We start from the raw sequence: 11,674 nt of genomic DNA on the forward strand, positions 1-11,674 counted from the left end.
TTTCCTCGTGCTACGTTCTGTTTATTTAACTCTGTTACTATGAGTGTGTGTGTGTGTGTGTGTGTGTGTGTGTGTGTGTTTTAGGCATCAGGAAGGACAAGTGGGGCGAGGCTGAGGTGGCTAGCTGGTATGGTAGGGTGGGGAGGTTGTCGCAGGCGCGGGCGTGACGGCTGCAGACGCACGGAGTGGAGGAACGCAGGGCTGGTAGCGGGTGGTGGTGGGCGGCGGAGGGAGGGAGACGCGAGTTGGGAAACCCCGGTGGTGGTGGTGGTGGTAGAGGTGGCATCGAACAGGTGACCGTCCTCCTGGCCCAGGGTAGGGGAGGTGGATTGGCAGGGGGCCACTGTTCGCCTCGTGGTGCAGAGAGGGTGCCAGGGCTTCCCAGAACAGACAGGACAGTGCCAAAGGGTGCCGCCGCTGCGCATTCACATTTAGAAAGGCTGGCGAGAACTGCTGCAGTGGTGATAAAACTCGTCGACGCAACAACTGAGGGAGGAAGGGAGGCGCGTGACGTAACCCCGGCGTGGTCACGGGAACTACCTGCCGCCGTGCGGTGAAGGAAGTGGGAGAGGTTAAGTTATTGGTGTAAAAGTAAGCCGCAGCTGAATTCTGACTGTCGCTGAGTAAAGGGGTTCGCTGTTATTTTCTTAAACTGTCAGGCTTCCTGTGACGTCTGTTTCCATTCCTTCCGTTCTCTGGTGCGGCGTGTCCCGAGAGTCACGCGGCCTCACTTGGATTGAGGAGTTGTGAGCACACACATACACACACGGATACAGACCTGAAAGTGGGATGAATGAAGGGGAATGAAGTTGAGATTGTCTGGCAATAAGTGGTCCATTTAGAATTTCCTGACGCACAGACAGACACATTATCTCTGTTTGAAGGAAGAACCTGACATCAAGTGGCGGTGCTCTCGTCTCATTATTTCTTACTTGATAAGAGTGTGTGTGTGTGTGTGTGTGTGTCCACTACATGCTGGGCGTTGCAACATGGCAAGCTAACTTGAGTTGAACAATAGAATTTAGCTTTTCTGTCTTCGGCAAGCCGCCAGGAGGAAGAGGTGACCGCCAGAGGTGGAAGATGAGGGAAGTGAGTGACGATGGAGGAAGCAGCTTTAAATGTTGTAATCACTGGCCGCGCTGCAACGCGCCCCTGGCAAACGCAGTTCTGTCGCTCTCTCCTGTAGTCTCACCTGCTGGCTGTCTACTAGGCTGGAGGGAACGTAAGGTGTAAATTTAACCTGTTCATGCATGTAGTAGCACAGCAACATGCAGCTGTGGGAGTGTTTGTGTGCGAGGGAAATTATGTTGTGAGAGGAGTAAGGGTGAAGACAGCAAGGAGTGCAAAAAGGAAGAGGAGGAGACGGTGCTAGGGAGGAGGGGGAGAGATATAAGGTGAAGGAGACGGCTGGGGGAGCTGGATGAGGGAGGAGGGGACGAATGGAAAGTGAAAGTTAAACACTGGTGCGTCCTGACTGTCTGCTGCTATATAGCGCCGATTCATGAGACGCAGACGCAGGCCTATTTTGAGTTTGTTACCTTCACCCCGGAATAACGCGATGTGATGGGATGCTGTACGGAGACTCCCAGTACAGCACAGCTCAGTCAACAACTCTCGCTCTGATCAGATTTGAAGACTGCTTTCCTGACTTTTTAGCCTTGGTTCCGATTTTACCAAGCTCGCTTCGATATTGTTTACCTGTCTCTAGGATCGTGTCGCCCCACACACGCACTTGTGACCTAACCATCCACTCTGTCTATTTATACATGCCCTAGTCAACACAAAATGGTACATCCTGATATCTAGTTGTCTATCCACCAGGGAATCCCAATCTCGGGCACCCATATCTCTCGGGCTACTCGAAAAGATGTCTTGGGATGAACAGACTCCTGATGAGGTTGAAAACAATTGCATAAGATGATGACTCCTCGACATCTCCTCACGCAACGCGTAAAATCATCTCAATTTCTTCAAGATGTACAAAAATTCTTCTGTTGATTCTGATAGATGCATACAAACATCTTAAAATGAGGGAAGGAGAAAGGAGGCTGCTGGAGAAAATGACTGAAAGAGATTGTCAGCGAGAAAATATATAGGCCTAGCCGGGGAAAATTCAGTGAGAGAGAGAGAGAGAGAGAGAGAGAGAGTTGAAGAGAAGAGAAACCTTGAAAGCGTATCATTCACCCTACCAGTCTGTCTTTGATCATTTCCCTCCATCCCTGAGTGAGGCTAGAGAGAAGATCAGTGAGATCTTTATAAAAATCTCAGTTCATGCGGTACTTCCTACAACGGACGCACGTACACATGGCCCAGATTTTGAAATTGAGAGTTAAAAATCTACGCATGTATGGGGGAGAAATATATGTATGAGAAGTGCAATCGCGGAACGATGGATAAAAACGGAACGAAATTAGCAGGAATTGTAGGAAAGTAACAAAAAAAAAAAAAAACTAAAGGAAAAGGGATGTTGGCATATTATCAGAAGCAAAGAGAAACGGAAAAAAAAAAAAAAAAAAAAAATTCTAGATATATGTGTATATAGTGTAGGCTAGTATTTGCGTGAAGATAAAATAACAAGAGGAAACAAACAAAGAAAAAAAAGTGGGATAACATAAGTGAAACAAATTAAGATAACGTTGAGTAAGGACTGGCATATTTCCTCCGTGCTTAGCATACGTCTTCTCTCAGTGAAGTCTAGATGTGGTGAGAATCTAGTAATTGATTGGCTTGATGAAGATTTCAACAGATTTAAAAATTAGGTAGAAAATGTTAACCGTGTTACTGCTAATCGAAACAGGAGAGGTGATGGGGTTCAATTCGTAAAGTTCGAATTAAAACAAAAGATGGAAGGAAGCTGGTTCTGGAATGGTAGATGACTGAAACAGACTTAGTAACTAGATTGTATGCATAATCGATAGGGAAATTCCAGTGATAATAAATGGATATAGATAGATATAGATAGGCATACTTTATACATGGACTGCTGCGTGAAGGCCTATTAGATTCTTGTAGTTTCCCTTATTTTCTTTTGTTCTCATGTTATCTTTCTTGCTCAATACAGTACCTGAGAGCTGCAGGTTACTCGACTGCCAATGACTATAACAACACTGAAATTTTGTCTCAGCTCACACCGGCCTCAACGTGACCACTCAACAAGGTGCCTTGATAACTCACAACTCCTTCAACTTTTTTTCTGCATTAATATCTGAAAACATTCGTTCGTTCTTTGATAAATTTTCACAACACTGTCCTTTCTCATCTCCAAGCTTTTTATTTTTCAGCACGACGTCATATGGGTGGTGTTTTTGTACAGTAAATCTCACTTTCTTCCCTCGTACTCTCCGAGTCTTCAATTTCAGCACAAGGCTTGTGTTTTGTCATTGAATTTCCAACAGTCACGTGTTTATTTCTTCCTGACCTTGAATCTCCTATCTGGGCGGTTACTCACTCCGTCATTATCAGTGGAGACATCAGTACTCTCTCTCTCTCTCTCTCTCTCTCTCTCTCTCTCTCTCTCTCTCTCAGTAACTAATGTCTCTGTGTAAATGTTTCCACGAAAACTATACAAATCCCTCTTTAGTCTTTTCACAGGTCAATCCGCTCTCATGCTGTCAGAGGAGTGTCTTAGGTTACGTACAACCTATACGTAAGCTCTCAGATGTAGTAAGGTTATCCACAAGGTCCATTTCTACCAGAGACTAACAGGGCTCAGTGTGTGAATGATGTATGTATGAGTGTCTGTTGCATCGTTTGGGCCACCCGGTGTCGGATTGACGTTCTGCTGGTATAATATAGACTGATGCACTGTACATATTCTTGCTCACGATCCTAATCTTTCATTACAGATTCGTGCAATGTATTGTGCTGTTATGATTGTGCCAAGATTAAGTAGATTCAAAATACCTTACCAATACGAACTGTTAAGAATGTTAACTTTTGTCATAGTAGAAAGTAACCTCAGCTGTTTTTATCCATATGTTTCTCTTCTCTTAGACTCATATACTTATGGTATGTAAATTCTATCAAAGCGAGCCCTTCCTTAAGTTTCCGTTAGCAAATTATTATTCTGGCGTAATTCTTCATATCATCAAATATCTCCTGGTATTTTTTAATGCTTCTCATAAGGTTTTCATTCTTTTCCATTCACTGTCCAAGACTTAACATATACGATATTCACCTCACATTTATCATCAAAAACCTTCAATTCAATATACTTCTTTCTGTTTTAATTTTTTTTTTTTTTTTCATTATTACTCAGTTTCCTTCCTTTGTTTTATTCTTCATGTCACTAAATCTCTCCTAGTATTCTTAATGTGTCTCTTTAGGTTTTCATTTTTTTCCTCTCACTGTCCAACACTTAACTTACAATATTACTTCTTCATATATATTATCAAAAGCCTTCATTGTAATATACTTCTCTCTGTTTTTATTATTATATATTATACATTATTATTATTATTATTATTATTATTATTATTATTATTATTATTATTATTAGTAGTAGTAGTAGTAGTAGTAGTAGTAGTAGTAGTAGTAATAGCAGTAGTAGTAGTAGTAGTATTTTATTATTATATTGTTTATTTCTTTTTCTTCCAATTTCCTTCCTTTTCACCTTTACGAACTATACATTCTTTCGGAAGACTATAGTGACACTTGGCCAATAAGGTGCTTTGAATCTTTTGTACCCGCGCCTTTCTTTCCGTGTTGAATGCTTTGTCTGGTTGCCTTGAGTGATTCTGTTGTTACTCAACCTCTTAAAAGTAGAAATCTCTCTCTCTCTCTCTCTCTCTCTCTCTCTCTCTCTCTCTCTCTCTCTCTCTCTCTCTCTCTCTCTCTCTCTCTCTCTCTCTCTCTCTCTCTCAGCCTTGGACAAAGAGGGTAACCTTCTCCCTGGTCGTTGACACTTCTGTCTGCGCTGCCAACTGTTCCTTCTCTCTCTCTCCGTCTTTACCTCCTCCTCCTCCTCCTCCTTCCTCTCATTCCTTCTTCAGCTTCCCCCCTCCTGCTATTTTTAATCCATGCAGTTTTTTCTTCCATCTTCCTTCCTCCTTTCTTTCTTTCTTCCTTGCTTGTCATGTTGTAATGACTTTGTTCTGTCCTCGACCTGGTGTTTTATTATTATCTATGCTTTTCTTTCCTTCTTTCTCTTTCTTCTTCTTCTTCTTCTTGTTCTTCTTGTTCTTCTTGTTGTTGTTGTTCTTCTTCTTCTTCTTCTTCTTCTTCTTCTTCTTCTTCTTCTTCTTCCTCCTCCTTCTCCTCCTCCTCCTCCTCCTCCTCCTCCTCCTCCTCCTCCTCCTCCTCCTCCTCCTCCTCCTCCTCTTGTTCTTCTTGTTCTTCTTCTCCTTCTTCCTCTTCTTCTTCCTTGATAACAATTAATTTTTCTATACTACTACTACTACTACTACTACTACTACTACTACTACGACGACGACGACTACTACTACTACTACTACTACTACTACTACTACTATACTACTACAACTACATCCGCCACAACCACCACCTCCAACCCCCACCACCACCACCACCACCACCACTATCACTACTTACCACCACTACAACAGACACGTGCTGCCGAACCACTGGTGATGAGGAGGACGTGGTGAGGCTGCTACAAGCGAAGGAGGGTGAGAGGGAGGGAGTGTGAGAGGGAGGGAGGACAGATGAGGTTGATTAAGTCTCTCACCTCGCCACGTGTTGCTTCTCACCTACTGACGTCACATATTCGCATCTCCAGGTGTGTGTGTGTGTGTGTGTGTGTGTGTGTGTGTGTGTGTGTGTGTGTGTGTGTGTGATGATTCCCTCTTATTACTGGCGGGGGATTAAAGAGAGAGCCCTTCATATTTCAAGAAGATTTGCCGTGATATTTCAAGTAAACGAGATTTGTGTGTGTGTGTGTGTGTGTGTGTGTGTGTGTGTGTGTGTGTGTGTGTGTGTGTGTGTGAGAGAGAGAGAGAGAGAGAGAGAGAGAGAGAGAGAGAGAGAGAGAGAGAGAGAGAGAGAGAGAGCTGTTACCTGCTACCTCTCCGTAGAAAATCTCTTCAGACACCTCTTTCCTCAGTCCCTCTCCCCCTCCTCCTCCTCCTCCTCCTCCTCCTCCTCCTCTCTTCTGTTTTTTTTTTTCGTCTCATTCCATTATCTCATTTTCCACAGCTTACACTGGAAACATTAGTCTAAGGAATTGAACAGCAGACTTAAGAGGAAGAAAAAAAAAAAAAACAACAACCTTACACACAGACCACGAATAACGGTGAAAGTGTCATATAAATGCTTACTGCAGGACACCAAGATTAATTGTGTCTTCTTAGTATGAGTCAAATAAATAGGACATTCTGGTAGCGTTAATCAGTATCACTAGAATTCACAAAAAAGGAAATGGAAAATAATGATGAAACGTGCGAAGTAGAACAGAGCAGATAAGGAGGTTTGGATGTCATAACCTTATTCGTGTTGTATGTCACGTTTTCCCTCATCGCGGGCCAGTCACCTTTAGATATTATACTGGCTAGAAACTGGAAGATGGTAGTAGTAGTAGTAGTAGTAGTAGTAGTAGTAGTAGTAGTAGTGTATATATCTAGACATTGGGTGGTAGGGAAACAAGCTGATGCAAGGTATGTAGCCTATATGTACTATATTCTCTGACGTTTCGGTTGTACATACTGTCATCTTCGGGAAGATTAAGAAGGTAAACACCTACTCTATACAGTAGTAGTAGTAGTAGTAGTAGTAGTAGTAGTAGTAGTAGTAGTAGTAGTAGTAGTAGTAGTAGTAGTAGTAGTAGTTGATGTAGTGGTAGTAGTAGTAGTAGAAGTAGTAGTCAGTATCTATTCTGTAATTCTTTTCTTTCTTCCATTCTTCTTCTTCTTCTTCATCTTCAATTTTGTAGGTGCTTGTCGTCTTCTTCTTTTTTTTCTCTCCCTCTTCTTTTTATTATTTATTTAACTTTTTCCTCCTCTCAATTTCCGGGAGAGATTGTCGTGTGAAATGGCTCATATTGGGCTAATGAGAATGAGCTCAAGGAAGTGGTGACGAAACGTGGGACTGGGGCAGATAAAAGGGCCACTACATTTTGAAACACATCGATTTCCCACCAGGAATTCCAAAAAGCCACGGAGATAACTATTAGTCAGGTCTTCATGATTCTCTCTTTTTCACTGATATAGTCGGTTTTTTTTTTCTCATCCAAGGAAAAGATAAGTGAAAAACCCTTAAAATCTCCCACAACTTTTGTTATACACTTTTTTTCAGTGTAGGGTAATAATGCAGACCACTTGTTGAATTTATCACTAAAACAATTCTAATGTACTTAAAATCTCTCACAATTTCCGCTGCACATTCCTTTTTTTTCTTTTGTGTATTTATATAGAATACTTATTAAATCCTCACCAAAGTTTTTTGAATACCATTGAAATTTCTGAAGACTTCCACTACACCTAATACCAAATGCAAAATACTTATTAGATCATCACTTAAGTTATTATCTGAATATTCTTAAAAATCCCTCATGTCTTCCACTACATTCTGTCTTTTTCACTGTAACAATGCAAAAGATTTGTTATATTATCACAACAATTTTTTTATTCCTTCACAATTATACAACACTCTGTTGAAAAGTCGTACTCATCAAGAAACTGAAACATTCGAGATTGGTGTCCGTGGAGTTTGATTGTCTTGATACTCTCTCAATGCCATGCTTGTCCTTCTCAACACCATAAAAAGTTATTTGTATTGCGACATCTGAGAGAAAAAGAGAAAACAGAATATTGAATGTATTTTTCCGTTGCAGTATTATTTTCGAAAGTTTAGCATGAAATAGCGTCAAAAATAATATAGATATTGAAAAAAAGTTTAATGTTTAAAAGCTATTTAAACAATTGAGCAGAGGATTTGAGTTGATCAGAAGACGTTTCAGGGATAAGGCACTAAATTACGTAGCCTATCTCTCCTTTCCGTCATCTAGTTTACGAAAAAAGACTAAACATATTAGGGGTCATATTCTTAAACACTTCAGCACGCTATCTTAGCTATTAACAGGCACAAGTGGAAATTATTGGTGGTTCTAAGGATACTTTTTTACGATTTTTGCAATACTCATGGCTTGATTATTACTATTTAAAATTACTGAGAGCTCTCAAGAACGTTTTTATTATTCTAGATAAAAGACATTTATGAGAACCCGGCCAATCCTCTCTGTGGTCTTTAGAAATAACAGGAATTTTCTGTACCATCACCGTGAGAAAAGACATTCATGAAAACACGATTAATCCTCTCTGTGGCCTTTGAAGAGTCCCGACAAAAGAAGAGAATTACGCCTTTGAAGACAAGAACTTAAAAAAAAAACTCTCCCTTCTTCTGGTGGTGATGACAACAGAAGTAGCAGTACTAGAAGTTGTAGCAATTGTAGTATTAGCTATGACTGGTGCCACGTGGCGATGGTGGTAGCGTAGTTAAGAGGCTGGGGTGGTGGTGGTGGTGGCAATGGTGTAAACTGGCACACACGAGCACAGGGAGCAACACTTCCGGCCCTCACGTGGTGCCGCGCAGTGCCAACCCCCCCGACCCTCTAACCCTGCCCGACGCCTGCCCCTGTCTCCTCCTCGCATCTGTCCTGGGCGAAGAGGACGTGCCGTTGGTGATACTGAGAGAGAGAGAGAGAGAGAGAGAGAGAGAGAGAGAGAGAGAGAGAGAGAGAGAGAGAGTCGGTAACAAAGGAGAATGATGCTTGTAGGGTTGTTGTTGTTGTTGTTCATGATGATATGGTGGTGGTAGTGGTGTTGGTGGAGGTTATTATCATTAATTTAATTATTATTACTATTATTGTCATGATCATTGTTACTACTACTACTCCTACTCCTACTACTACTACTACTACTACTACTACTACTACTACTACTACTGCTGCTACTGCTACTACTACTACTACTACTACTACTACTACTACTACTACTACTACTACTACTACTACTGATAATAAAGATAATAATAATAATAATAATGATAATAATAATAATAATAATAATAATGATAATAATAATAATAATAATAATAATGATAATGTTGCTGCCATCACCACCATCACCATTATCGTCATTACAACCATCAATATTAAAAAATATGCAACCTGCAAGTAGTCCCTTTTTGCAAATGTTTTGATTAGTATTTAAATTGAGTGTGCAAATCAAGCGAAATTCCATAATATAAATTGTTTACTCATGCGTAGTGGTTTTGTCTCAGTTTTCGTGTGTTTTTCGCCATTAGTGTTCATGTTTGTAACGGTGCAAGACAAAACACAGTCTGATGTAAAATTTTCTCAGCTACGCAGACCCTCTTTTGATTGGGAGTAATGGAAGGAGAGTAACGCATGCGTACTTATTAGTTACACACACACACACACACACACACACACACACACACACACACACACACACACACACACACACACACACACACACACACACACACACACACACACACACAAATACGATAAATTTCGCAACTTATTTGGAACTTTTTATTTTATTTATTTTTTTTTTTTACTTTTCGGGGACAGACAATTTTAAACGATTTCTTTCCTTTCTTATGTCCTTGGCCAATCTTCACACACACACACACACACACACACACACACACACACACACACACACACACACACACACACGTGCTACGCCATAACCTGCTTCTGGCATCTTGTAGGTATATTGTGATGACTAAGATAAAGTGAAGTATACGAACGTTATTGCATCTGTTTGTTTGTTGATTTGCTTCACGAATCTTAGAATGTTTACCAACATCAATATATATTTTTATATAATTACTTGCGTTTTATTTGCTTTTATTTATGTTTGTGTTTTCTGCTCATTTTATCTTTTGGTTTGTTTTTATTTGAATTGGTTTTATGCTATAGAATGTTATGACAAAATATGTTTGAATAAGTGAAGCAAGTGATGCAAATCTCACAAAATGTAAAGATGCAGGACTGTACAAAATGTACAGTGAAGGATGAAAGCCAATCATTGCACACACCATCCTCAAGTTAATAGGCATGTGCACTTAAACTATATATACCTCTAATAATTATTCTTAAGAATCCACAAAATTAGTCAGGAATCAAATATTAAGTCCTTTTCGATTACTTACGTGGCATAATGTTGGCACTACACCAGCCTTGAGCCAACACTTGCTACTGAGAACGGTGGGCACCCTGTACGCGACGTTAGTATGATTCCAGAAAACCTTGATGAAAATTTCTCCACGACGAACACCCTTTAAAATCAGAGTGATCATTCTGAGGCCTTTAAAAAATACAGTCCTTAGACGAGAGTCCGAAAATCTGATGCTGACTGTCGTCTTATAAATTTTGATATTGGATGCATTGTCAGCCTATCAGAGGACTTGAGAATTTGAAAAAAAAGAGAAACACGAAGCGCACTGGAAATGAAGAGGTATGGTGTATGTGTCCCTTTTATCGGTAGCATTTTCATCATTGATTGAGAAAATACATTTTTTAACAAACACAGTACATACTTATATATATATATATATATATATATATATATATATATATATATATATATATATATATATATATATATATATATATATATATATATATATATATATATATATATATATATATATATATATATATATATATATATATATATATATATATATATATATATATATATATATATATATATATATATATATGTATATTGCGTTTGGAGACCATTCGGCCCCCAAAGCGCGCGAGGTTTTAAAACCATGTACTGTGTTTATTTCTGTAATATTAACATTGACCTCCGAACAAAATACATGACCTTTCAAGTACTTTTATTTCCAGTATCAACAAAGATTTTCCGAACAAAATACACTACCTTTCAAAAGTGCAGTACTTGTTTCTAAGTCCACGAATACTGCCAAACCAATCCAAGCCAAACCAAGCCAAGCCAAACAAACCCCACCCTCCTCCTCCTCCTCCTCCTCCTCCTTCTCTTGCACGTGCAGGAAATATGCTTCTTGAAACTGTTTGGGTGGAAAAAGAAAGAGTTCAACACAGAAAGTTCATTCGTGGTAGTGTTGTTTGTGATTATTTTGTCTTTCCTTTGTTGTTACTCAGACACACAATCACACACACTCTCTCTCTCTCTCTCTCTCTCTGAAGTCACGCGGCTGAGATGTGGTAGTGGTGGTGGTGATGGTGTTGGTAGGCGTGAGGCAGAACAACGAGGAGGAGAAGGAGGAGGAGGAGGAGGAGAAGGAGGAGAGGGGGAAGGGATGCTGCGATGAGAGATGTGAAGGAGAGGGAGAAGGGAGGGGACTAGGCGAGCGTGGCACCTGGGACATGTGTGTGTGTGTGTGTGTGTGTGTGTGTGTGTGTGTGTGGAGCGTGAGTGCCCTTCTACCTGGCAAGCTGTGATGGGTACGGGAGGTGGGCACGTGAGGAGCAAAAGGTAGTGGTGGTGGTAATGGTGGTAGTGGTAGTGGTGAAGAAGAACTGTCATGTGAATACTGAAGTTGAGGGGAGGAAATATTATTATATAATCGTACTTGCTATTGATTTCTTTGTCATGTATAGGAGAGTATAATGTAGGTGTCTTCTCATGTTCTTATGTTTGAAATACGTTAATTTGAGTATGTATATATGAATCTGTCTGCTTACCTGTTTGCTTGT

General features: G+C 40.3%; 1 protein-coding gene across 6 annotated transcripts in view; it reads right to left on the reverse strand.

Moving 5' to 3' along the window:
• Positions 1-11,674, reverse strand: part of LOC123514212 — a 40,241-nt gene that overhangs the window by 3,211 nt on the left and 25,356 nt on the right. For 3 of the 6 annotated variants that reach the window (XR_006677538.1, XR_006677536.1, XR_006677535.1), the window contains exon 1: positions 5,551-5,897. The exons of 2 other annotated variants lie outside the window; for them this stretch is intronic. Coding sequence is in view for 1 of the 4 variants with exons in the window: in XM_045271896.1 (XP_045127831.1) it covers positions 779-838 (60 nt within the window). In the remaining 3 variants the exon portion in view is untranslated. Of the gene's footprint in view, positions 1-778; positions 4,332-5,550; positions 5,898-11,674 lie in introns of those variants that run through there. One more of the 6 variants, XM_045271896.1, reaches the window with a different exon arrangement.

This window comes from Portunus trituberculatus, chromosome 37 (assembly GCF_017591435.1).
Source record: "Portunus trituberculatus isolate SZX2019 chromosome 37, ASM1759143v1, whole genome shotgun sequence".
Lineage (NCBI taxonomy): Eukaryota > Metazoa > Arthropoda > Malacostraca > Decapoda > Portunidae > Portunus > Portunus trituberculatus.